This window comes from Anabrus simplex, chromosome 3 (genome assembly GCF_040414725.1).
Source record: "Anabrus simplex isolate iqAnaSimp1 chromosome 3, ASM4041472v1, whole genome shotgun sequence".
Taxonomy (NCBI): domain Eukaryota; kingdom Metazoa; phylum Arthropoda; class Insecta; order Orthoptera; family Tettigoniidae; genus Anabrus; species Anabrus simplex.
In genome coordinates, this window is record NC_090267.1 from 411,414,749 (window position 1) to 411,435,937 (window position 21,189).

At 39.4% G+C, this 21,189-nt stretch overlaps 1 protein-coding gene across 4 annotated transcripts in view; it reads left to right on the forward strand.

The window, feature by feature from the left end:
- Window positions 1–21,189, forward strand: part of Acat1 (Acetyl-CoA acetyltransferase 1) — a 226,245-nt gene that overhangs the window by 2,349 nt on the left and 202,707 nt on the right. For all 4 annotated transcript variants that reach the window (XM_067143401.2, XM_067143398.2, XM_067143399.2 and 1 more), the window contains exon 2: window positions 6,193–6,339. In XM_067143401.2, the coding sequence (XP_066999502.1) occupies window positions 6,193–6,339 (147 nt within the window). The remainder of the gene's footprint in view (window positions 1–6,192; window positions 6,340–21,189) is intronic.

Sequence of the window (21,189 nt, forward strand, 5' to 3'; positions counted from 1 at the left end):
ACATTACAGGAGATGCTCCACATGGTTACCACGCATTTGTACACATACTTCGGCTCTTCTTCGCAAGGAATCCCAAACGTGTCCAATCCCGCCTGGCTGCTTGCGGATGTGGGCACACGCTCCTATAACATCTGAACGTTGTCGATGGGTGTGGCAGATGCCAATTTCTTTAAATGTCCCCATAGCCAGAAAGCCAATGAATAGAGGTCCGGCGAACAGGGGGGGGCCATGCTACGGGACCTACTCAACCTATCCATTGTCCAGGAAACGTTTGGTTTAGGTATTGTCACACGATGTGTAGAAAATGGGGTGGTGCCCCGTCATGCATAAACCACATGTGTTGGCGTTCTAGAAGTCCAACGTCCTCCAACAGTCTTGGTAATTCATCGCGCAGGAATCGACGATACACAGCACCTGTTAATCTGTTCGGTAAAATGTATGGCCCTATTAGTTTGTCACCCACAATTCCTGCCCGCTCATTGAGACTAAAACGATCCTGATGCATTGACCCCCTGACAGCTCGAGGATTTGCACCCGCCCACATGTGCGTCTTGTGGTAATTTAATATGCCATTTCTGGTGAATCCTGCCTCATCCGTAAATAAAATGCAGGCTGTAAATTGTGGATCTTCCGCCCTCTGGCATAGAAGCCATTGACAGAATTGTGCTCTGGCAGGATGGTCAGGAGGCCGAAGAGCTTATACAAGTTGGACATGGTATGGATACAGTAACTGCTCACGTAGAACAAACCACGCAAGAGCATGGTTGATACCTTCAGCAGCAGCAATTCTTCGTACACTTGTTTGAGGATCACGTTCCACCCGTTCTTCCATTTCCGGCGTGCGAATGGTACGTGGTCTACCGCAGTCCGTTGTCCTGGCAGCAAATGAACCCGTTTCTGCAAGTCGCTGGAATAGCCGAGCAAAAATATTTTCTGATGGAATGTTGTGGTGTGGATGTCGTCGATCGTTCATGATACGGGCCTGCCGTCCACTACCGTTGGCTAATCCATAGCAGAAGACCATGTTTGCCATTTCCCTTGAGGAATACCCCATCGCACTGTTTACATCGTCCACACAGCATGGGACCACTAGTCTGGTTTGGGTACAGCATTGCACTGCCAGCACAACCGCATACTATGACGGAACATCAGACACGTGCAAAGACCTCCAACGGAAAGATGCACCACCAGCACAACTGCATACGATGATCGAACACCCGACGTGTGCAAAGACCTTCAATAGGAAGACGCCTGCACCACCGAACATCACTCCTCCACGCAGGTACAGTGGCGCATGTCTCAGCAGGTATTTGTTTCCAGACATATCCTTATAGGAACATTTCCTCTCATTTTCACCAATCCCAACCCCTGTTGCATTATCGGATGCTTTTATAACAACAAAAATTATGGGTGTGACCTTCATTTCATAATATGATGCTATATTTAAATTGAATTAGGCAAATCAAAGCGGATCTCAGGCAGTGAAGTAAATCTGGAAATGATAGCCAGAATTAGGAGTGAATAAACAAACAGAAAATAAAATAAAAAGGAGAAACATTATTTATGAGACTCTCTTCTAGTGTGAAATATACATCTAATGTCATATCCTTAAGTTCTATTTCCAACTTAAAGATTGAAATTGCTCATTAACACTCTCTTATCCTTGTTTTTGACACTGACTGTGATGTGACTCAGTGTTAAGAAAATATTACATTAGTCTTGGGACTAGTTTCAGCCACTTAGTATACCATCAGACATTAGATGTATATTTACTTCATTGCCTGAGATCCGCATTGATTTGCCTAATTCAATTTAAAGGCAGCATTATAATTATGACATGAAGGTCACCTCCATAATTATTGTTGTTATATGTATTTTGATGTTATAATCATTCCTACAACATTGTCTTATATGCATATGTTTTAGTTATCACATGATCTGCTTAATTTTTATTTTGGCTGAAGATGGCTACTAGGTGTCTGAAACTAGTTCCAAGACTAATGTAATATTATTTACTTAACCCTCTAAGAGCCAACGTCCTTTTGAAAGCCCGTTTGGTTTTCATCTGAAAAATGCCAACGTCTTTTCAAAAGGACGTTCAGTATTTATTTTGTATTATTAAAAGTAACAGCCATTTACTTTCAGAATTTTCCAATATAGTTAGTTAAAGAATTTGCAAAGACTATTTTTTGCAATAAACAGCATCTTTTATTTTCAAGGCCATTCTTTCAGTATATCGGTCCAATCAGCAGTCATGTTTATTGGTGCGTTTTACTTGGCGCGGCAGCAACACTAGCAGTCTCACTGGGCACATTGTCCACTGTGTGTCTAGTGGCTCTCGATCTTTTACTTGTCCATTTATTGCTGAGAAAATGAGCTGATCTCCTGTGAGTGAGAACACTATTCGTAATATGACTGAAGAAAAAGAAGAAAAAGAAGGAGAATACGACTTTTTCAATGACAGCGAGTTTTCTACAGGAGGCAGTACTAGTGATAGTGATATTGAGAATACAGACGCCGATCCAGATTTTGATCCCAGCCTACCAAGTATTTCTGGTCTGTCATTGTATTCTTCGAATATATATAAACAGATCAGTTTTGTCTTCATCAGAAGATGATGCGTCCGCACCGCAGACTAGGACTACACATTAACAACAGGTTGGTCCTAGACGCCGCGGCCGCCCACCTCGTAATGGCAATGATCACGAGGTAAGCATTGATAGTTCACCAGATAGTGACTCAGAACATGATTCAGACGGTTGGGCAGAAGTTTCAGAAAACAGTCATCGTGGACACAATCATTCATTCACTTTCAACGATACACCAGGGCCTAAGCGATGCCCCACTAGGAACTCTCCTCCTATATCATATTTCGGCCATTTCTTCTCTGACACTTCTAGATTCCATTGTTGTGCATACAAATAGCTATGCAAGGCACTTTATTGATGTAAATCGTAACAGATTACGTGCTCATAGTAGGAATAGGAAATGGAGGCCCGTAAGTTTTGTTGAAATCAAAGCTTTTATTGCTGTCCTGCTGAACATGGGCCTAAATAAAAAGCCTACTATTTCAGGATGCTGGTCGACATTAGGTTCACAACACTTTCCATGGTTTGGTAAGATGTTTGCAAGAAAGCATTCTCAAGTTTTTTCATTTAGCAGACAGTAGAACGCTGCCAAAGCCAGAACAGGCAGGCTCGGTTGAGCATGCTAATAGAGTTTTCAGGCAGTGTTATTCTCCAAACAAATGACTTTCAATCGATAAGAGTCTTATAGGCACAAAAAAAAAATATATATATATATATAAAAAAAATATATATATATATATACACTATACATAGCTCATTCAATAGTTACCCAGTAAGCGCCACCATAAGTGGGGCATCAAGCTCTGGATGCTGTGTGATGCAGTCACACATTACTGTTTGGGATTTTTTTTATCTATAGAGGTGCGAAGTGTAGTGATGGGACTGCCAACAGAGAAAAGGGTCTTGCACACCAAGTTGTAATGAAATTGCTTGAAATGGGTAACTTCCTAAACAAAGGTTTTTCATGTTTTCGTTGACAGTTTTTTCACCTCAATTGCCTTGATTAAGGAGTTGTATTCTAAGCTTACACACTTGAGGAGGACATTATAAGTTTACAGTAATAGAAAAGGCATTCCTGCAGAAATGAAAGGACATTTCCATGTAGGCCAGAGAACGTACTATCACAGGGAACAATTGCTAATGTTAGGCCATAGACAAAAAGCAAAGCAGAAGAAACCAGTTCTGTTGCTATCGACTAATTCTTCAGCTGAAAGCGTACTACGATCGAAGAAGAAGAAGAAAGGCAATAAATTGTTTATTACCGATAAACCAAAAATGATTAGGGCCTAGATATTATAATGCCTTCATGGGAGGAGTGGGTAAGGCTGATCAGATGATGTACTGCTACTTGGTTGAACGAAGGTGTGTGAAATATTGGAAAAAAGTTACTATCAATATTTTCTCAAGGTTGATTGTCATTTTGTACAGTATATATTATATAGCCTAAACACTGATAAACTGGATTTCACCATATCAAAAATCCGAGAACTGTGTGCAGAGTGGTTGTGGGACCCGGCTCCCATTCAGGCACACACAGCTCACGCTGGTGGCGGCAATCTGCTTGAACTTCTACCGGAAAACAAACAAAGGAACTGTGCCGCCTGTAGTGCAACTAGTACCAGTCAAGGAGGGAAGAGAAAAAGACTAGGTATATTTGTTGCAAACTATGCAAGAAAGCCGTTTATTGCTATTTATTGCTAAACTTTTGTTTTATTTTTAATTAATTTTTTTGGGTTGTGGCTGCCAAATGTTTACTAATGGTCATAAATGAACTGAGTAAGGCTTTATTCGTATAGGCAGTCATATTAGTAAAAAAAAATACTGAAAATTTCAAGTTTCTGCCTACAATAACAGCTGAACTGTAAGTGATCAACAAAAATCAACAAAAGTTTGCAAAAAACGGAAAGTGGCCTTGACGCTCAGCACTAGGGAAACCGTAATAGCATGCGGCACTCAAAGGGTTAATATGTTGTATTGAAAAGGTGGATCCTGTAGTCAATTTATTTCTTATAATTGCACTTCAATACGGAACAAAATTAAATTTATAGCTTATAAGTGACTCATGTTTCATAATAAAACTTGTCAACTTCATCCTTGTCTGCACCCTCTCCAAGACAGTTCTCATCCTAATTCCTCCAACTGCTAAATCTATCCAATCATTCACTCATTTACATGTCTAATAAAAACTATGTTGTGTGCAGCTCCGACAAACAGTCCTACCCCATAATCTTCTACATACATTTTTCTCCTTTGACCCCAACTTGCATAACTTATTTCAGCTTTCCCAGCTTCGTTAGGATGGGGTAACCATTCAGCTATTGAAGGAAGCCATTTTTTAACACTTGTTAAGAACACATCTTCTCCTACCTCTTCCTTGTTATCTCCCCTACCTGAATATCACTAACTCCTAACACATTCAGACACATACAGACATCCTCTTTGCTGACTCAGCCCGTTCTACTTCCTTTCTTCCATAAGCCCCATTAATATTGATAGCTCCCCATCAATTTCCTTTTAGTTTGCCAAGTTATTTCCAAGGAGTTCCTCGCCTGTCAAATGGAAGTGTGATTCTGTTACTCCCCTAGGCTCAAGGCTTGCTTAAAATAATTTGCAAGTTTTTCAAGTCTGTCAAAACACAAAATATAACACTTAGTAGGCCTGCAATATAACATTCCTGTAAGCAGTTTTCCCCTGTGGGTGGGGGTGGTAGAATAACATCCACGGTATCCTTTGCCTGTCATAAGAGGAGACTAAAAGGGGCCCCAGGAGCTCTCAACTTGGGAGTGTGGGTTGGCGACCTCGGGCCCTTAGCTGAGTCCTGGCATTGCTTCCACTTACTTGTGCCAGGCTCCTCACTTTCATCTATCCTATCCGACCTCCCTTGGTCAACTCTTGTTCTTTTCCGACCTCGACGGTATTAGAGCACTCGAAGCCTAGGGAGTCTTTCATTTTCACGCCCTTCACGGCCCTTGTCTTCCTTTGGCTGATACCTTCATTTTTCAAAGTGTTGGATCCCTTCCATTTTTTCTCTCTGATCATTGTTGTATAGCAGATGGTTGCCTAGTTGTATTTCTTCTGAAAACAATAATCACCACCATCACCACTGTAAGCAGTTACAATTATGTTATAGTGTACTGAAGTGTTACATTCTGTATTTAGATAGACTGAAAACTTACAGGTTTTATTAAGTAAACACTGAAAAAGTATGATTTCCTTCTTAGAAGAGGAAAAGAAGCTTGCTTAAAAAATTCTGTGAAAATGGATGCTACCATACTTTCACATTATCCCAGTGAGAATTTCTCTAACGGGTTAGGGACCACTGGTAGATTGTATAATCATAGCGCAAGGAGGGCCACGACTGACAATATATCTGAGATGCCCACCCCTATTCTATAGCAACTAACTAAATACAGTATCCAGATGAATTTAGGTGAACAAGAGTAAGAGAAATATGAACATTATTACCAAAAAACCACAAATTTCTGAAATGAAGTTTGAAGAATACCCCATTAGAGTGACCATATATATTGTTTTCAACATTTGTAATTTGAAATGATGAGTATTGAGTTTTAATAATTGTATAATACTAGTATTTTTATTACAGCTGTCCCTTCGACAGGCACGCAAATACAGCTCCAGTATTTCTGTAAATGATGTAGTGATTGTGTCAGCTGCTCGGACTCCTATAGGGTCATTTGGAGGATGCCTTGCTTCTCTTTCTGCTCCCAAACTTGGGTCCATCGCAGTCCAGGTAAGTTGTTGCAAGTTGATGTCAGAATAAATCAAATTAGATATACAGGATGTAACAATAAGATATGGCCAAACTTTCAGGACACGTTCCTCACATACAGAAGAAAATATGTTATATACTCATGGGTCTGGAATTGCTTTAATTCCATGTTCTCATTTGCTACAATTCCACATAGTACATTAATCATAGGAAACACACAGGAACAGAATGTATCAGCATACCACATGAAAGCAGACATCCTGGATTCAGGAAGTCAAATGGACTGAATCGCGATTGACTTATCTAAGGCATTTGGTAGGGCAAAAATGAGTACAACTGGACTTGACAAAAGAGTGACTGAATGGGTGGCTATATTTCTAGAAAATAGAACTCAGAGAATTAGAGTAGGCGAATCCTTATCTGACCCAGTAATAATTAAGAGTGGAATTCCTCAAGGCAGTATTATTGGACCCTTATGTTTTCTTGAATGAAATTAATGATATGAGTAAAGAAGTGGAATCAGGGGTAAGCCCTTTTGCAGATGATGTTATTCTGTACAGAGTAATAAATAAATTACAAGATTGTGAGCAACTGCAAAATGACCTGGATAATGATGTGAGATGGACAGTAGGCAATGGTATGGTGGTACACTGGGTTAAAAGTCAGGTCGTGAGTTTCACATATAGGAAAAGGCCTCTCTGTTTTAATTACTGCGTTGATGGGGTGAAAGATCCGTATGGGAATCATTGTAAGTACCTAGGTGTTAATATAAGGAAAGACATAGGATTGTAAATAAAGGGTATGGACCTCTGCACATGGTTATGAGGATGTTTAGGGTTTGTAGTAAGGATGTAAAGTAGAGGTACTGACTGAGGGAGATTTGAACACTGGCCTCGGAATAGGAAAATGGGACCTTATTCACATCAGAATACTAGCTTTAATTCTTATGAAGATTCCTTTCAAAATACAAGGTCTGGAAAGAAATATATACAATTAATGGGTTTAAAACCTTGGAAATTAAGAAATGAGTTTTCGTCATGATTGCGTGACATAAAAACTTACCATCAAAGTTGGTGAATCTCCCTATGGCCGGGTCCCATTTGAGCCTCACTCCGACTTGCTTCTCGTCACGCTACTGCGCGTGTTATAATTATGTTTCCTGTCACCTGGCGGAACTAGGCTGGGGGTGATAGGAGGAGGAGCAGCGCTATTAGTAGGAGAAGGGGAAACTTCTCCACCTATATGCAGAATGGAAGGGTAGGTTGTTTGTTTTAGAGAAGGAAACTTTAAATTATTAATTTTTCGTGGTGATAAAAGCAACGGTATCTGTTCATATAACGGATTATTTTTCTCTTGTACGTCATTCAAATTTTTGTCCATGTTAAAACTCTGGTCCAAACCTATATAAATATTTTCGTATGTGTTCATCAGGTTCCCTTTGCTCACTTAAAAAAAAAAAATGGTCAAGTCTCTATTTATATCGGTATATTGGTGACCCGTATCTCCCATATGGACATTCATAGTAGAATACTTCCTGTGTCTATTAGCATTGACGTGTTCCAGATACCTAGTTTGAAAACTCCTACCTGTTTTCCCAATGTTCATGACAAAACATTCATCACACTCAAGTTTGTAGATTCCTGAATCGAAGTAATTCTCTTTGTTGTAAAGTTTCATCCACGAATTGTATCCTAAAATCCAAACCTTGAATATGTCCAACTATTTTGTGGTGATCTAAATGATCTAAATAAATATTGGCCAGGATACCTAAGGATGGAGTTCCCATTGCTAATCCCTCTTTACTATAAATAGTGTTGTTGAAGGTAAAATAATTGTTGATTGTGACAAACTCGAGAATTTTCATGAATTGTTCAGTTTCTAATTTCCCCATTTGACCATGACTAGTTAAATTCATTCTAATAGTATCTATTGTTTTACTGACCGGGATATTTGCATACTATGAGTTATATCCTATGAACATAAGTAATGATGTGGCAGAAGTTTGAAACTTTCCAAACTATTACAAAAATCTACTGAATTTCTTATTATTGATTTATTATGAAACTTATAGTTGTTAGAAAGAAATTTGTGTATAAATTTGGAGATTTTGTACGAAGGACTGTTCTTACAATTAATAATAGGTCTTAGGGGTACTCTTACTTTATGGATTTTGGGAAACGCTCTAGCCGTGGGTAACCTGGGGTTCAAATTTATCATCCTCTGAATTTAGTCTTCATTGAGGATAAACTTAGAATTAGAAAGCATTTTAAATTTCACAATGCAAATCCCATCAAAAATTCTATCGAACTTTGCGAAACTTTATACAACCAAATCACGTTTTATGTTCGTTTGACATCACGAATATGTATTCAAATATACCCGTCAACAAAACTATTACCATAATAAAAAACAACCTCTCCAAACACAGCGTTTTAAGCAAAATTGTAATAGACGAATTCATAAAGTTACTAAGTTTTGTTTTACACAATAATTACTTTACTTTCAACAACAAAATATATAAACAAGAAGGCTGGGAAAGTGAGTCCATCACAGACACGATGAGAAAAAGAAGAATTGCCTTTTTTTGTCATATATTTCGACGAAGTGATAACAGAGTTTTAAAACAATTATTTAATTACTTTTGGAATAGTAGATCAAAAAACAATTGGTTTAAAGAAGTTCAAAGTGATTTGTAGGAGTTGAATATTACCATGCAAACCATAGAAAACAGAGGCGAGAAAAGTATTTTGAAGAATAAATGCATCACGCTTCCTCTGACCACTGTACAGAGGAAACAATATGTTATAACGGATGCGGAGAGGGCAGCCAGGTCAACCAGACTCAAGACTTTTTGGGAGAAGAAAAGGAAGACAAATTTGTTGTAGTCTGATTTAAGTGCTCCAATGTGGGCGTAAACTCTGTAAATAAATAAATAAAATCAAGAAGGCTTAGCTATGGGAGACCCAATCTCTGGCATTTTAGAGGACATCTACATGGACAATCTAGAATACAACAAAATAGTAAAAAACATTAACGGACTCAGTTTATAGCTCCGTTATGTCGATGACACATTAGCAGTTATCGATAAACAACTTAACAATAGTGACAACATCCGAACATTTCTAAATAATTTAGACGATAATATAAAGTTCACAAAAGAAAACGAAAACACCAATTCAGTCAATTTTCTAGACATCAAAATCACGCGAGTTGTGGACAAATTTGATCTCCAAATTTACCGCAAGCCTTCATTTACTCCAATAACTATAAAAAACGAATCTTCGCACCCAAATTCCCATAAAAAAGCCAATTATTACAGTTTAGTATACACGGCATTAAAAATCCCTCTTTCACCGAATAATCTAAAAAATGAATTAGATTTCATAAAAGAAATAGCCAGATTCAACGGGTTCAATCCAGATATGATCAACAAAATCATTAATAAAGTTAGACTAAAATTAACCACAAACCTTTCTCCAATAAAACCCAACAAACCAAAATTCGTGAAGTTCACATTTACCAACCCAAAAATCCATCAAATTACCAATCCTTTAAAAAAACACGAGATAAAAATCGCTTACACAATGCAGAATACAAATCAAAATTTATTTTTCAATCATAACTCAGTCCATTTAACTAATAATAAATATTCAAGCTTAGCTATATATAGACTCAGATGCTCAGTATGTAATTTTTCTTAAGTTGGCCAAACTGGCCGATGTTTCTCAACTAGATATGCAGAACATTATAACGCCCAAAAACATAATAATTTCTCTGCGATGAGTAACCACAGGAAGGAAACAGGTCACAAATTTACTACAATAGATCAGGATTTACAAATCTTAAAAAGAATTGAAAAAGGTAAGCTCATGACGGAATATGAAAATTATACATCTTCCTAGATCAACAATTTAACAAAGACATAACCTAAATGACATAATAGATAACAAAAGCCCTCATTATGAACAGATTTCAAATCTATTTAAAAAAAAAAAATTCCTTCTGAATAGTAATTTCTATAAAATATTTGGCACCAAATCAATAAACACTCCCACCAATCTAACATACACACACCACCTCCGCCCCTTCTCGCGCTGCCGGCAACTCCTCCTCACGCACAGCGTATGGGCCCTTAGCCACGCCTTCTCAAGCTCAACCTCCTCCACCAAGACTTCACAAATACAACATGCGAAGTAAGAGCTCGGCGACTGCCAGTTGCTCTAAAGTTCTCAACATAACATCTCAGCGGTCAAAGGGGTAAGTATCAACACTTTCCATAATTTCCACTATTCAGCCCCTTAATTCCAATTATGGTCCTTCGTTAAATTTTCAAAATAACTCTTTAATTACAGAATTTAATCACACACTTGGCTAACCACCGATTGACAACAACGTTCCCTTTCGACTAGTACGTTCACCTCAGCATGTTCAACAACAAAGAGCCACACCTATCACAAACTCTTCCCACAAATACTACATTAAAGGTGATGGCCTCATGATGTCTACACAAACTTCAATATAGCATATGACACCAGCATTCCAACTAATATTATCTTAAAAAGAACCAAGCCATATAAAAATTCAATAATTTATAAGCATATAAATGAAAATCAATACTTATTAACTTCAAGAACCAATGACCATTACCAATGCTCAACTTTTCTCAAGTTTTTAACATGTCATTTGACAGTCATATGGAATGTACTTTCTGATTTTTATCTTTATTGTAACATCTTTTAATATCAAGAACCAACCACCTATGTTGTATATTTTTAGACTCAAACATTAACACAAATATTGTTAAGTAATAGTATACCATATTTTATATTGTAATAGTTGTTTAACGATCTCTAATCCATTTTGCAAGACATAGTTTTTAACAGTATTCATAAGTCATTCCCAATCAGGTACCTGATCTATTCCTAAGGTAAAAAAATGGCTGATGATGCCTACTATTGATAGGCGAAACATGTGACATCCAATGTATTAATTTTATATTAATATTTTGATAAGGACAAAGTCCTAACTTTTAAGATTGTATTGTATTGAATAGGTGGGAGAATAATAAAAACATACTAGTGTTATTTATACATACCACTTCGTCGAGCAGCTCGTCTTCTTTCTCCCAGTTCTTCCCAGCCCAAACTTTGCAACATTTTTGTAATGCTACTCTCTTGTCGGAAATCACCCAGAACAAATCGAGCTGCTTTTCTTTGGATTTTTTCCAGTTCTTGAATCAGGTAATCCTGGTGAGGGTCCCATACACTGGAACCATACTCTAGTTGGGGTCTTACCAGAGACTTATGTGCCCTCTCCTTTACATCCTTACTACAACCCCTAAACACCCTCATAACCATGTGCAGAGATCAGTACCCTTTGTTTACAATCTCATTTATGTGATTACCCCAATGAAGATCTTTCCTAGGTACTTACAATGATCCCCAAAAGGAACTTGTACCCCATCAACGTAGTAATTAAAACTGAGAGGACTTTTCCTATTTGTGAGACTCATAACCTGACTTTTAACCCCGTTTATAAACATACAATTGCCTGCTGTCCATCTCACAACATTACCGAGGTCACATTGCAGTTGCTCACAATCTTGTAACTTATTTATTACTCTATACAGAATAACATCATCTGCAAAAAGCCTTATCTCTGATTCCACTTGTTTACTCATATCATTTATATATATAAGAAAACATAAAGGTCCAATAATACTGCCCTGAGGAATTCCCCTCTTAATTATTACAGGGTCAGATATAGCTTCGCCTACTCTAATTCTCTGAAATCTATTTTCTAGAAATATAGCAACCCATTCAGTCACTCTTTTGTGTAGTCCAATTGCACTCATTTTTGCCAGTAGTCTCCCATGATCCACCCTATCAAATGCTTTAGACAGGTCAATAGCGATACAGTCCATTTGACCTTCTGAATCCAAGATATCTGGTATATCTTGCTGGAATCCTACAGGTTGAGCTTCAGTGAGTGCAGTGGACAAGTGAACAATAAAGGTGGTGATAGACGTGATGAACAGAAAGGAAAAGGAGCTATGAGTAAAGGAAGAAGTATGAGTCTAAAAGACTTGTGGGGTAAAAGGTATAAAAGTTTGGAGGGTAAAGAAGGAAGAGAGCAACCAAAAATGTTAAGGATGGGCAAAATGGAGCCAGAAAGTGAGAGAGCTATAGTAACAAGAAGCAAGATTAGGGGAGGAAACCTGGATGGAGGGGAGGGTATGTTATACCAAAGTTAGAAAATAGGGTTTGTGACTATTGAGGGGCTGTTGGGCAAATTAGGTAATAAAAAGGTTAAAGAAGTAGTGGAAAGTTACGATATTGTGGCACTCTTGGAGACATGGCTTGAAATAGGAAAGGAGATAACATGGGAAGGGCTTGTGGTTAAGTAAAAATACAAAAGAAAAGAGTGGAAGAACACCAGGAGGAATAGCGGTTCTAATAAAGGAAGAAATTAGTGGATTAGTAGAGAATATTGAGATAGAGATGCAAGAAGTGATCTGGATCAGATTTAATATGAGGAGGGAAGAAGGGAGGGCTAAAAAGGTAAGTTTAGCATTGGCATATTGTCACCGTAGGAGTTCGTTACACACAAATACAAACTTTTTGAGGAGTTATTGCTGGAAATTAGTGTGATAAGAGGGAAGTTTGAAGGAGAAGATGGTATGTTATTTGGGGACTGGAATGTGAGAACAGGGGAGCAGACCCCAGTGTATAGTAAAGAAGACAGAAGGGAAATGAGGGAAAGTAGAAGAAGTGAAGATACAGTCATAAACAGTAATGAAGATAAACTTTTAGAAATGTGTGCAGCGAGAAATTTATATATTCTAACTGGTTGGAAAGAGGGTGACAGGAAGGGGAAGCTGACATATGTTACAGAACAGGGAGGAAGCATGATTAACATAGGAATAAGCTCAGAAGATATGTTAGAAGAAATCGTAAGGAATAAGCTCAGAAGATATGTTAGAAGAAATCGTAAGGATGGAGGTAGGAAATTGGGTTGAAGCACAGCATTTTCCAGTGTGGGTGTTGATAAAAAGGAGGGCAGGGAGGGACAAGAAGTGAGAGTTAAAGAAGAGGGATGAACTGGGGAGCGGGTATATTAAATATAAATGGACAGAGAAAGTAAATCAGGATTTGGACACAATAATAAAAGAGGAGTTATAATTAGTAAGGTATGGGTGGGAGGTTGCACTGGAGGAAAACAACATAGATAGAGTTTTGGAACTGATATTATACCCAATCAGAAGGGCCATGAACCTACTACACTGGCGCAGCAGGGGGAGAGGTGATACTCCCACGTCACGCGTCCCAGGTGGCAGATAGGGGGGTCCTAACCGGCTTGCCGGCGGACTTGAGGGAAATAAAATACCTCTCGCGGACCAAACACACAACCCCCTGTGGGTGGGGGACTCAGACGACGAATACACCCACTGTATCCCCTGCCTGTCAAAAGAGGCAACTAAAAGGGGCAACCAAGGGATGATTGTATTAGAACCATGAAACTACTGTACTTGTGATTAGTACCACCATATGGGGAACACCATGGGTCGCTTTTACTTGCGCGTAGTACCACTATGTTCGGTACCAAATAGGTTTGTGATTAGTAGCAAAAGAGTACGTTGCCAGCTTTTACAGTACCTGTGATTGGTAGCACTATATGAGCGATACCATGGGATGAGCAACACCATGATTCTGGCTTGCCGATGATTAGTACCGGTACCCACTATATGAGGAACACCAAGGGATGGCGCAAGTCCCTGTGGTTAGTACACTTATGTGATGAACCGCTGTGGGTGGGGGACTCAAACAAGGATTACACCCATGGTATCCCCTGCCTGTAGAAAGGGGCGACTAAAAGAGGCAACCAAGGGATGATTGTATTAGAACCATGAAACTACTTGTGATTAGTACCACCACGCGGGGAACACCATGCAAAAGAGTATGTTGCCGTTGAGTTCTTTTGTCTGTTTTGGCGGCAAAGTGGTGACAAACTCCGTTTCATTGTGAATACTGTGTGCGTGACTGTTGAAGAAGTATTTATTGCGATCTTGGTTGCCAAATTTGCATATATTGCTCTTCTAGGATATATACTAATTTTGTGTTACAAAATGCGAAAGGTTTGCAATTAATGAAGCGATTTCTTGTGCAGGAAAATACGTGTAATGACGTTACTGTGACCAGTGACACTAGTAATAAACCAACAGTTCAAAAATTTAGGGAGGAATACTCTAATGAATGGCCCTGTTTACTGCGTTTCTCAAAATCTCATTCGCACATGTTTTGTAGTGTGTGTAGCCGCGATTTTTTAGATGCGCATGACGAGGAAAAAAAAAAGACTGAATTCCGTGCTAATATGAACTCCGAACTGTTAAGTGCTCTGTTAGTGCAGAGGATGCACATAATAGCAAAAGAAAAGGCATGTTACCAATGTACGTTTACCAAACAGGAACTGCAAGCTGCTAAGGAGCAAGTACAGTACTCAAAAGAAATAATCCTTCAACCTCCACTCAGATATGTACTGCAGATCACTTGTTACTTTAGCATGTAAGAATCATGCACTCTTTATACGCCAGTCTTTAAATTGTTACATATGGTGGAATTGTATGTTGTTCATTGTCTTTTCAATGATATGTAAGTTAGTAAGATCTCGGGAAAAATCTGTGGCCTCCGCCCCTTCCCTCCGCCCCCGTGCCCTAACTGGTGCATTATGAATTGCCTTTCTTGAAAGTTGGCATCTCTGTTAATACCCACTATATGAGGAATACCAAGGGATGGCGCAAGTGTTGTGGTTAGTACACTTACATGATGAACACCATAGGTTTGCGTTGCCTGTAAATGGCGCCACAATGTTCAAAACCCCATAGGTCTGTATTACATGTGCGAATTTCATTACCTGTGAGTAGTACCATAATGTGTGGAATACCGTGAGTCTACGCTACTTTTGATTAGTACCGCAGCATGACAAATAACATGGTTCTACTTTCCTAGCGATAAGTACCATTATGAGGGGCCGATGACTTGGATTTTGGAACCCTTTGGACTAAAAGCAACGTCGATTCAGTATTATGCTATAGACGCAGTCCCTTGTTCAGTAATACCATTATATCACGTTAGTTTCTGTGAATGCAAGACATTGCGTGTCGGGTCCACTGATTGTTTTAAATTCATATCCATCCATTCATTCTTCGTCTTCACGTTTTGAATTCTGGTCAGTGGAAGATTTTGGACTTTTAATTTGTCATTCCATTTCGTCTCATTTTGTACCATTAGAGGCCGATGACCTAGATGTTAGGCCCCTTTAAACAACAAGCATCAATCAGAAGGGTGGCTCAGAGAGACAGAGGCAGGAGGAGAAAAAGGAGAGAGGGGGAAGCCTGGCACAGTGAGGAGTGTGAGGATTTGGGAAATAGGGTTATGGATGCGTTAAGAGAGTATAGAAAAAAGGGTGGGAGTACAGAAAGAGAAGTTTTCTGTAATTTAAGGGAAGACTACAAAAGGGAAATCGGTGAGAGAAAAAAGTTATGGATGAAAGAACAAACGGAAGCGATAAATAAATGTAGGATGAATAAAATGGGAAAAATTTGGGAGAGATTAAACAGAATTAACAAGGGTGGAAGGAGATTTGAGAAACCAAGTATTGAGGATGAGCAGTGGGTGAATTATTTTAGTGAACTACTTGGCAGAGGGGGGAAGGAGTGGTATAGGGAGAAGGGGGAAGAAGTTATTTGGAGAGATAGTGGGGTATCGATATATGAACTGGACAAAGAAATTTCAAAAGAAGTTATGGAAGTGATAGGTAAAATCAAGGGTAGGTCTACAGGAGGATGCAGTGGTATTAACAATAGGTTTTGGAAAGCATTAAGCAAAATTGGGCTAATAATAGAGGGCATAGTGAAGTTATTAAATAAGATTTTTGAGGGGTGGGGGGCAAGTATTCAAAAGAATGGGAAACAGGAATTGTATGTCCAATATATGAAAAAACACGAAAAATTATAGGGGTATAACGCTGTTAGATTCTCTAAGTAAAATTTATACAGGAGTTTTGGTAAACAGATTAAGAGATTGGGCTGAAGAGAATTTGGTTTTGTCAGAATTCCAAGGGGGATTTAGAAGAGGAAAAAGAACGGTAGACAATATAATGATAGTGAAGATTATTTCAGATAAATACATGAGTATGGGAAGAGGCAAAGTTTATGTAGTAGTAATTGATTTTGAAAAAGTGTTTGATACGGTAAACAGAAGTGCGTTAGTGGAAAAATTGGGTAGGTTGGGGGTTTCTGGGAAGATGATACGTGCAGTGGAGGCTATATATAAGGAGGGCAGGTGCTGTGTTAAGTTGGAGGAAGACAGGTTAAGTAGGTCAATAGAGTGTAAGGTGGGTTTAAAACAAGGTTGCAAATTATCCCCGATTATTTATATTATTCATTAACGACATTTTGGATGGACATGGTGGGAATAACTGGGAGGCACCAGTTCTTAATGGGATGGAGATACCGGGACTGATTTTTGCGGATGATGTGGTATTGATGACTTTAACTGCTGGTGGAATGCAGCAAAGTTTAATGCAGTGTCAGAATATGCAAAGGAATGGGACATGAAAATTAATGGGAATAAATCTAAAGTGTTAGTAATGCAGAAACATAAAGGGAGAAAAAAAGAAATGACGTGGATGGTACAGGGAGAGAGGATAGAGCAAGTAAATAAGTTAGAATATTTAGGAATGATTTTAAATAGAGGTGGGACACGGGAGGATCAAATTAAGAAAGCAAGAGGGAAGGGGATGGCAGCCGTAGCCTTAGTCAAAATTTTAGTGGCTAACTTTCTGGGAATAAGCTATAAAACCGTGAGCTTAGTCTTAAGATCAGTTGTATTTGGCAACGTAATGTATGGGACAGAAGTATGGGAGCTGGAGGTAAAGAGGGTTAACTTAAGACAAATTATGAATTAATGTGCGGGGAAGAAATAGAGGTAGAGTGTGTGAAAAGAGTAGTCAAATATTGGATGGGTTTGAAAAGAGGGGAAAGAGGAAGGGTGCATCAGGCTGCATACGAACAACAAAAGAAAAGCATGTGTGCTGGATAGAAAAAATTAAACTATACTTGGAGAGGGTGGGAATGGGGTACATGTGGGAAGAGGTTTGGAAGAAGGAGGAAGTTAAGGGACAGAGGGTGCTTTTAAGGAGGATCAGAGATATTCAAAGACAGAAACTGATAGAAGAGTGTAGGAACAGAGGATCGCTTAGTGTTTTTAATAAAGTAATGGTAGTGTCAGTGTTAAATATTAGGAATGTAGACGGGTTGAACAGAGGAGGATTACTATGGTGGTTGATGGGATTATACAAGAACAAGGGATGGACAAAGGGTAAAGACAAGCCATTATGCATATTATGTGGGGCATTAGGAAATGATCTACACTTAATAGGCAATTGTAAAGATACGGAAAAGGTAAGAAATAAACTTTTGAGTGCCAATAAACGGGATTATTAGAAAAAGGGGATGAGCAAAAAACTTAGGGTGGATTATGAAAGAATGGAGAACGGGGGTGAATTAAATAGGTATTTATGAACGGTAAGGAAAGTTTGTGAAATAAAGTTAAAAGAAAAAAATTCACAATGTTATTTGGGTCTGAAGTAAGTTAAGTGAAAGCAGTGGGGTTTTATTGGCGAGTCATGAAGGTATAAGACTTGAAAGTGGATGTGTAAGGAAGTGTAAAGAGTTAAGAGTGTAAAATGAGAATGAGTTAGAGGTGTGTGTAAGAGTGATGAGTAAAAGTTTGATGTAAGGTTGTGTAGGTGGTAGGTTTGTTAAGGGTGGTTAAGTAAGATAAGTATGGTTAAAAATATGTGTGAAATGTGAGTGCAGGTTTGTTATATCTGATTGTTAAACCTGGAGGTACATTGTAAAGGTGGTAGGTGTGTGAAGTGTAATTAAGATGGGGAAGTGATAAGATATTGAAATTTTGGAAGGTTTAGGTGATAATGATAGGGCATGTTGTTATTGATATGGCAAGACATGGACGTAAAATTGAAATAGTAGTGGTAAGCAAGTTAGATAATGGAAGTCATGACACAACTGTTGACGCCCAAGTGAACTGGAATTTATCTGGAAGTAGGTCAGTGCATACATAATATTAGGAACTGCTAAGTCAGTATGAAATGTGTATGGCTTTTAGTGCCGGGATATCCCAGGAAGAGTTCGGCTCGCCAGGTGCAGGTCTTTCTATTCGACACCCGTAGGTGACCTGCGCGTCGTGATGAGGATGAAATGATGATGAAGACAACACATACACCCAGCCCCCATGCCATTGGAATTAACCAATTAAGGTTAAAATCCCCGACCCAGCCGGGAATCGAACCCGGGACCCTCTGAACCGAAGGCCAGTATGCTGACCGTTCAGCCAACGAGTCGGACGCTAAGTCAGTAGGTGATCAGGTAGGCACATACGCTGAGGATGACAAAATGTTTAGTCACCAGATATGGAAAGCAGTGCTCTGTTGAAATAAGTGTGTGTAAGAGTTAAAGTAGATGTATATGAGAGAGATGAATGGGTAGGGTTACTATAATGAAGGGCCGGATGTGTTGTGCCTCACCAAGAGGGGACGGCGCAGATGGCCAGTAGTTTTAGGGGTCGCACCTCACATGTATGCTTCAATGGCTCAGTGCTAAAGCACAGTCCTAATCCAAAGTACCTCGGAGTAACGCTTGACCGAACCCTATCTTATAGAAAGCATCTTGAAAACCTCGGATCTAAGTTAAGATCATGTAATAATATTCGATTTAAATTGTGTGAAACTTCATGGGGTGCTTCAGCGGACACATTACGACATACTGCGCTTGGCCTCGTGTATTCTGCAGCTGAATACTGCTCTTCACCATGTGTATCATCTCTGGTACTCTGAAGCCTACTGCAACGCACTGGTTGCCAGTCCTATCCCACATTGCTCCACCAAGCCTGCGACGTTCAAGAGCCCTTGTTCAAGAATATGATAAGATCATGTCCAATCCAACTCTACCCATCCACAGGGATGTTGCAGATCTCTGGAGACAAAGGTTGAAATCCCGTAAGCCACCAATGAAAACAGCTAAGAATCTAATGGATGCTAGTTTCAATTTAAAAGAGGAATGGAAAGAGTGATGGTTTCGTACAGTTCCGGAGTGGCCAAGCCTCTTTAATCCAAACCACGCCCCAGCTGGTTTCAGTTTGCCAAGAAGAACGTGGTCATCACTAAACAGGTTTCGCACTAATTGTGGAAGATCTGCATTCTCCCTTCACCAGTGGGGCTTCAGGGACTCTCCAGCGTGTGATTGTGGTGCAGTGGTCCAGACCATGCATCATATAATGGACGAATGCCCTCTGCGTGCTTATGGTGGAGACCAGAAAGACTTTGCTGATGTCTCAGTATCTCTAGTGCAGTGGATAAATAATTTAGATATCCATGTGTAATTGTTCCCTACTTAGTACCATGTATTCTTTGCAGGTTTTCCTTTTGTATAATATTGTATATACTTGTCCATTATGTAAATTCCATACGCTTAATAATAATAACCTCACATGTGGTCTGGTCTCCGCCGGTGTGAGGGGTCACTAAATAAGCTAGGAGTTTAGAGTAAGTTAGTTATAGGAGTGGCGCTCACATGAGGCTTGGTTTTTTCGCCCATGTGAGTGACCACACGGTAGACTTAGTATATATTTTTTTCTTTATTATATTTATTAAATTTTTTATTATTTTGTAAGAAGGGGAGGGGGAGGGAACATCATAAGAGGGAGGGATAGGGTGGTCCTATCCCTAGTGTGGTTGGCAAATGTTAATAGATAGAGGTCGAGAAAGGAGAAAGAGAGAGGCAGGGTGCATGTGGAGCTGGGCTTCAGCACTCGTGTGGCCTGCTGCCAAATGGAATGGTGAATTTATAACTTTGTCAACTGTATAGAGGGCCGGACGTGTTGTTCCAGGGAGGGTGGTTCCTTTTTTTCCTCACCAGGGTGGGACAGCATGCCCGGTCAGTAATTATAGGTGTGCTGTCTCACATGTGGACCGGTTACCGCCTTTGTGAGGGGTCACAAGACTAAGTTAAGATATTCATAGTTATAGGGGTGGCGCTTAGATGAGGCACGGTTGTCTGCCTATGTGAGTGTCCACATAGAATAGGGGTGGCACTTACATGTGACTCGGTCTCCCGCCCATGTGAGTGCCCACATAGTAGATTTAGATTTTTATTTTATTTTATTATTTGGTTTGTATGGGAACATGCATTTGGGCAGAAGCCTGTAATGTTCAGCAAATAAATGTACAATGTTAGTAATGTATCTATTTATTTAACTTATGTTTGAGCTCTTCCAGATGTTTCCAATATGTGAACTATGGTTTAAAACAGAGCAACACTATTTTATGATCAGGAGGTACTGATTCTTATTCTGATTTTAAGAGCATAGAATACATCGATGGTATCTTCTGTCTGATGGGGGATCTCAAATTTAGACATGTCTTGTTCTAATGAGTACAGAACTGTTAAAAGGTGCAGATAGAACAATATCTGCACCAGGAGGCCCAGTTCTGATTATAGGAGAAGCATTACTTTGCACGATGACCGGGCGAGTTGGCCGTGCGGTTAGGCACGCGCAGCTGTGAGCTTGCATCCGGGAGATAGTGGGTTCAAACCTCACTGTCGGCAGCCCTGAAGATGGTTTTCCATGCTTTCCCATTTTCACACCAGGAAAATGCTGGGGCTGTACCTTAATTAAGGCCACGGCCGCTTCCTTCCCACTCCTAGCCCTTTCCTATCCCATCATTGCCATACCACATATCTGCGTTGGTGCGACGTAAAGTAAGTAGCAAAAAAAAAAAAAAAAAAAAAAA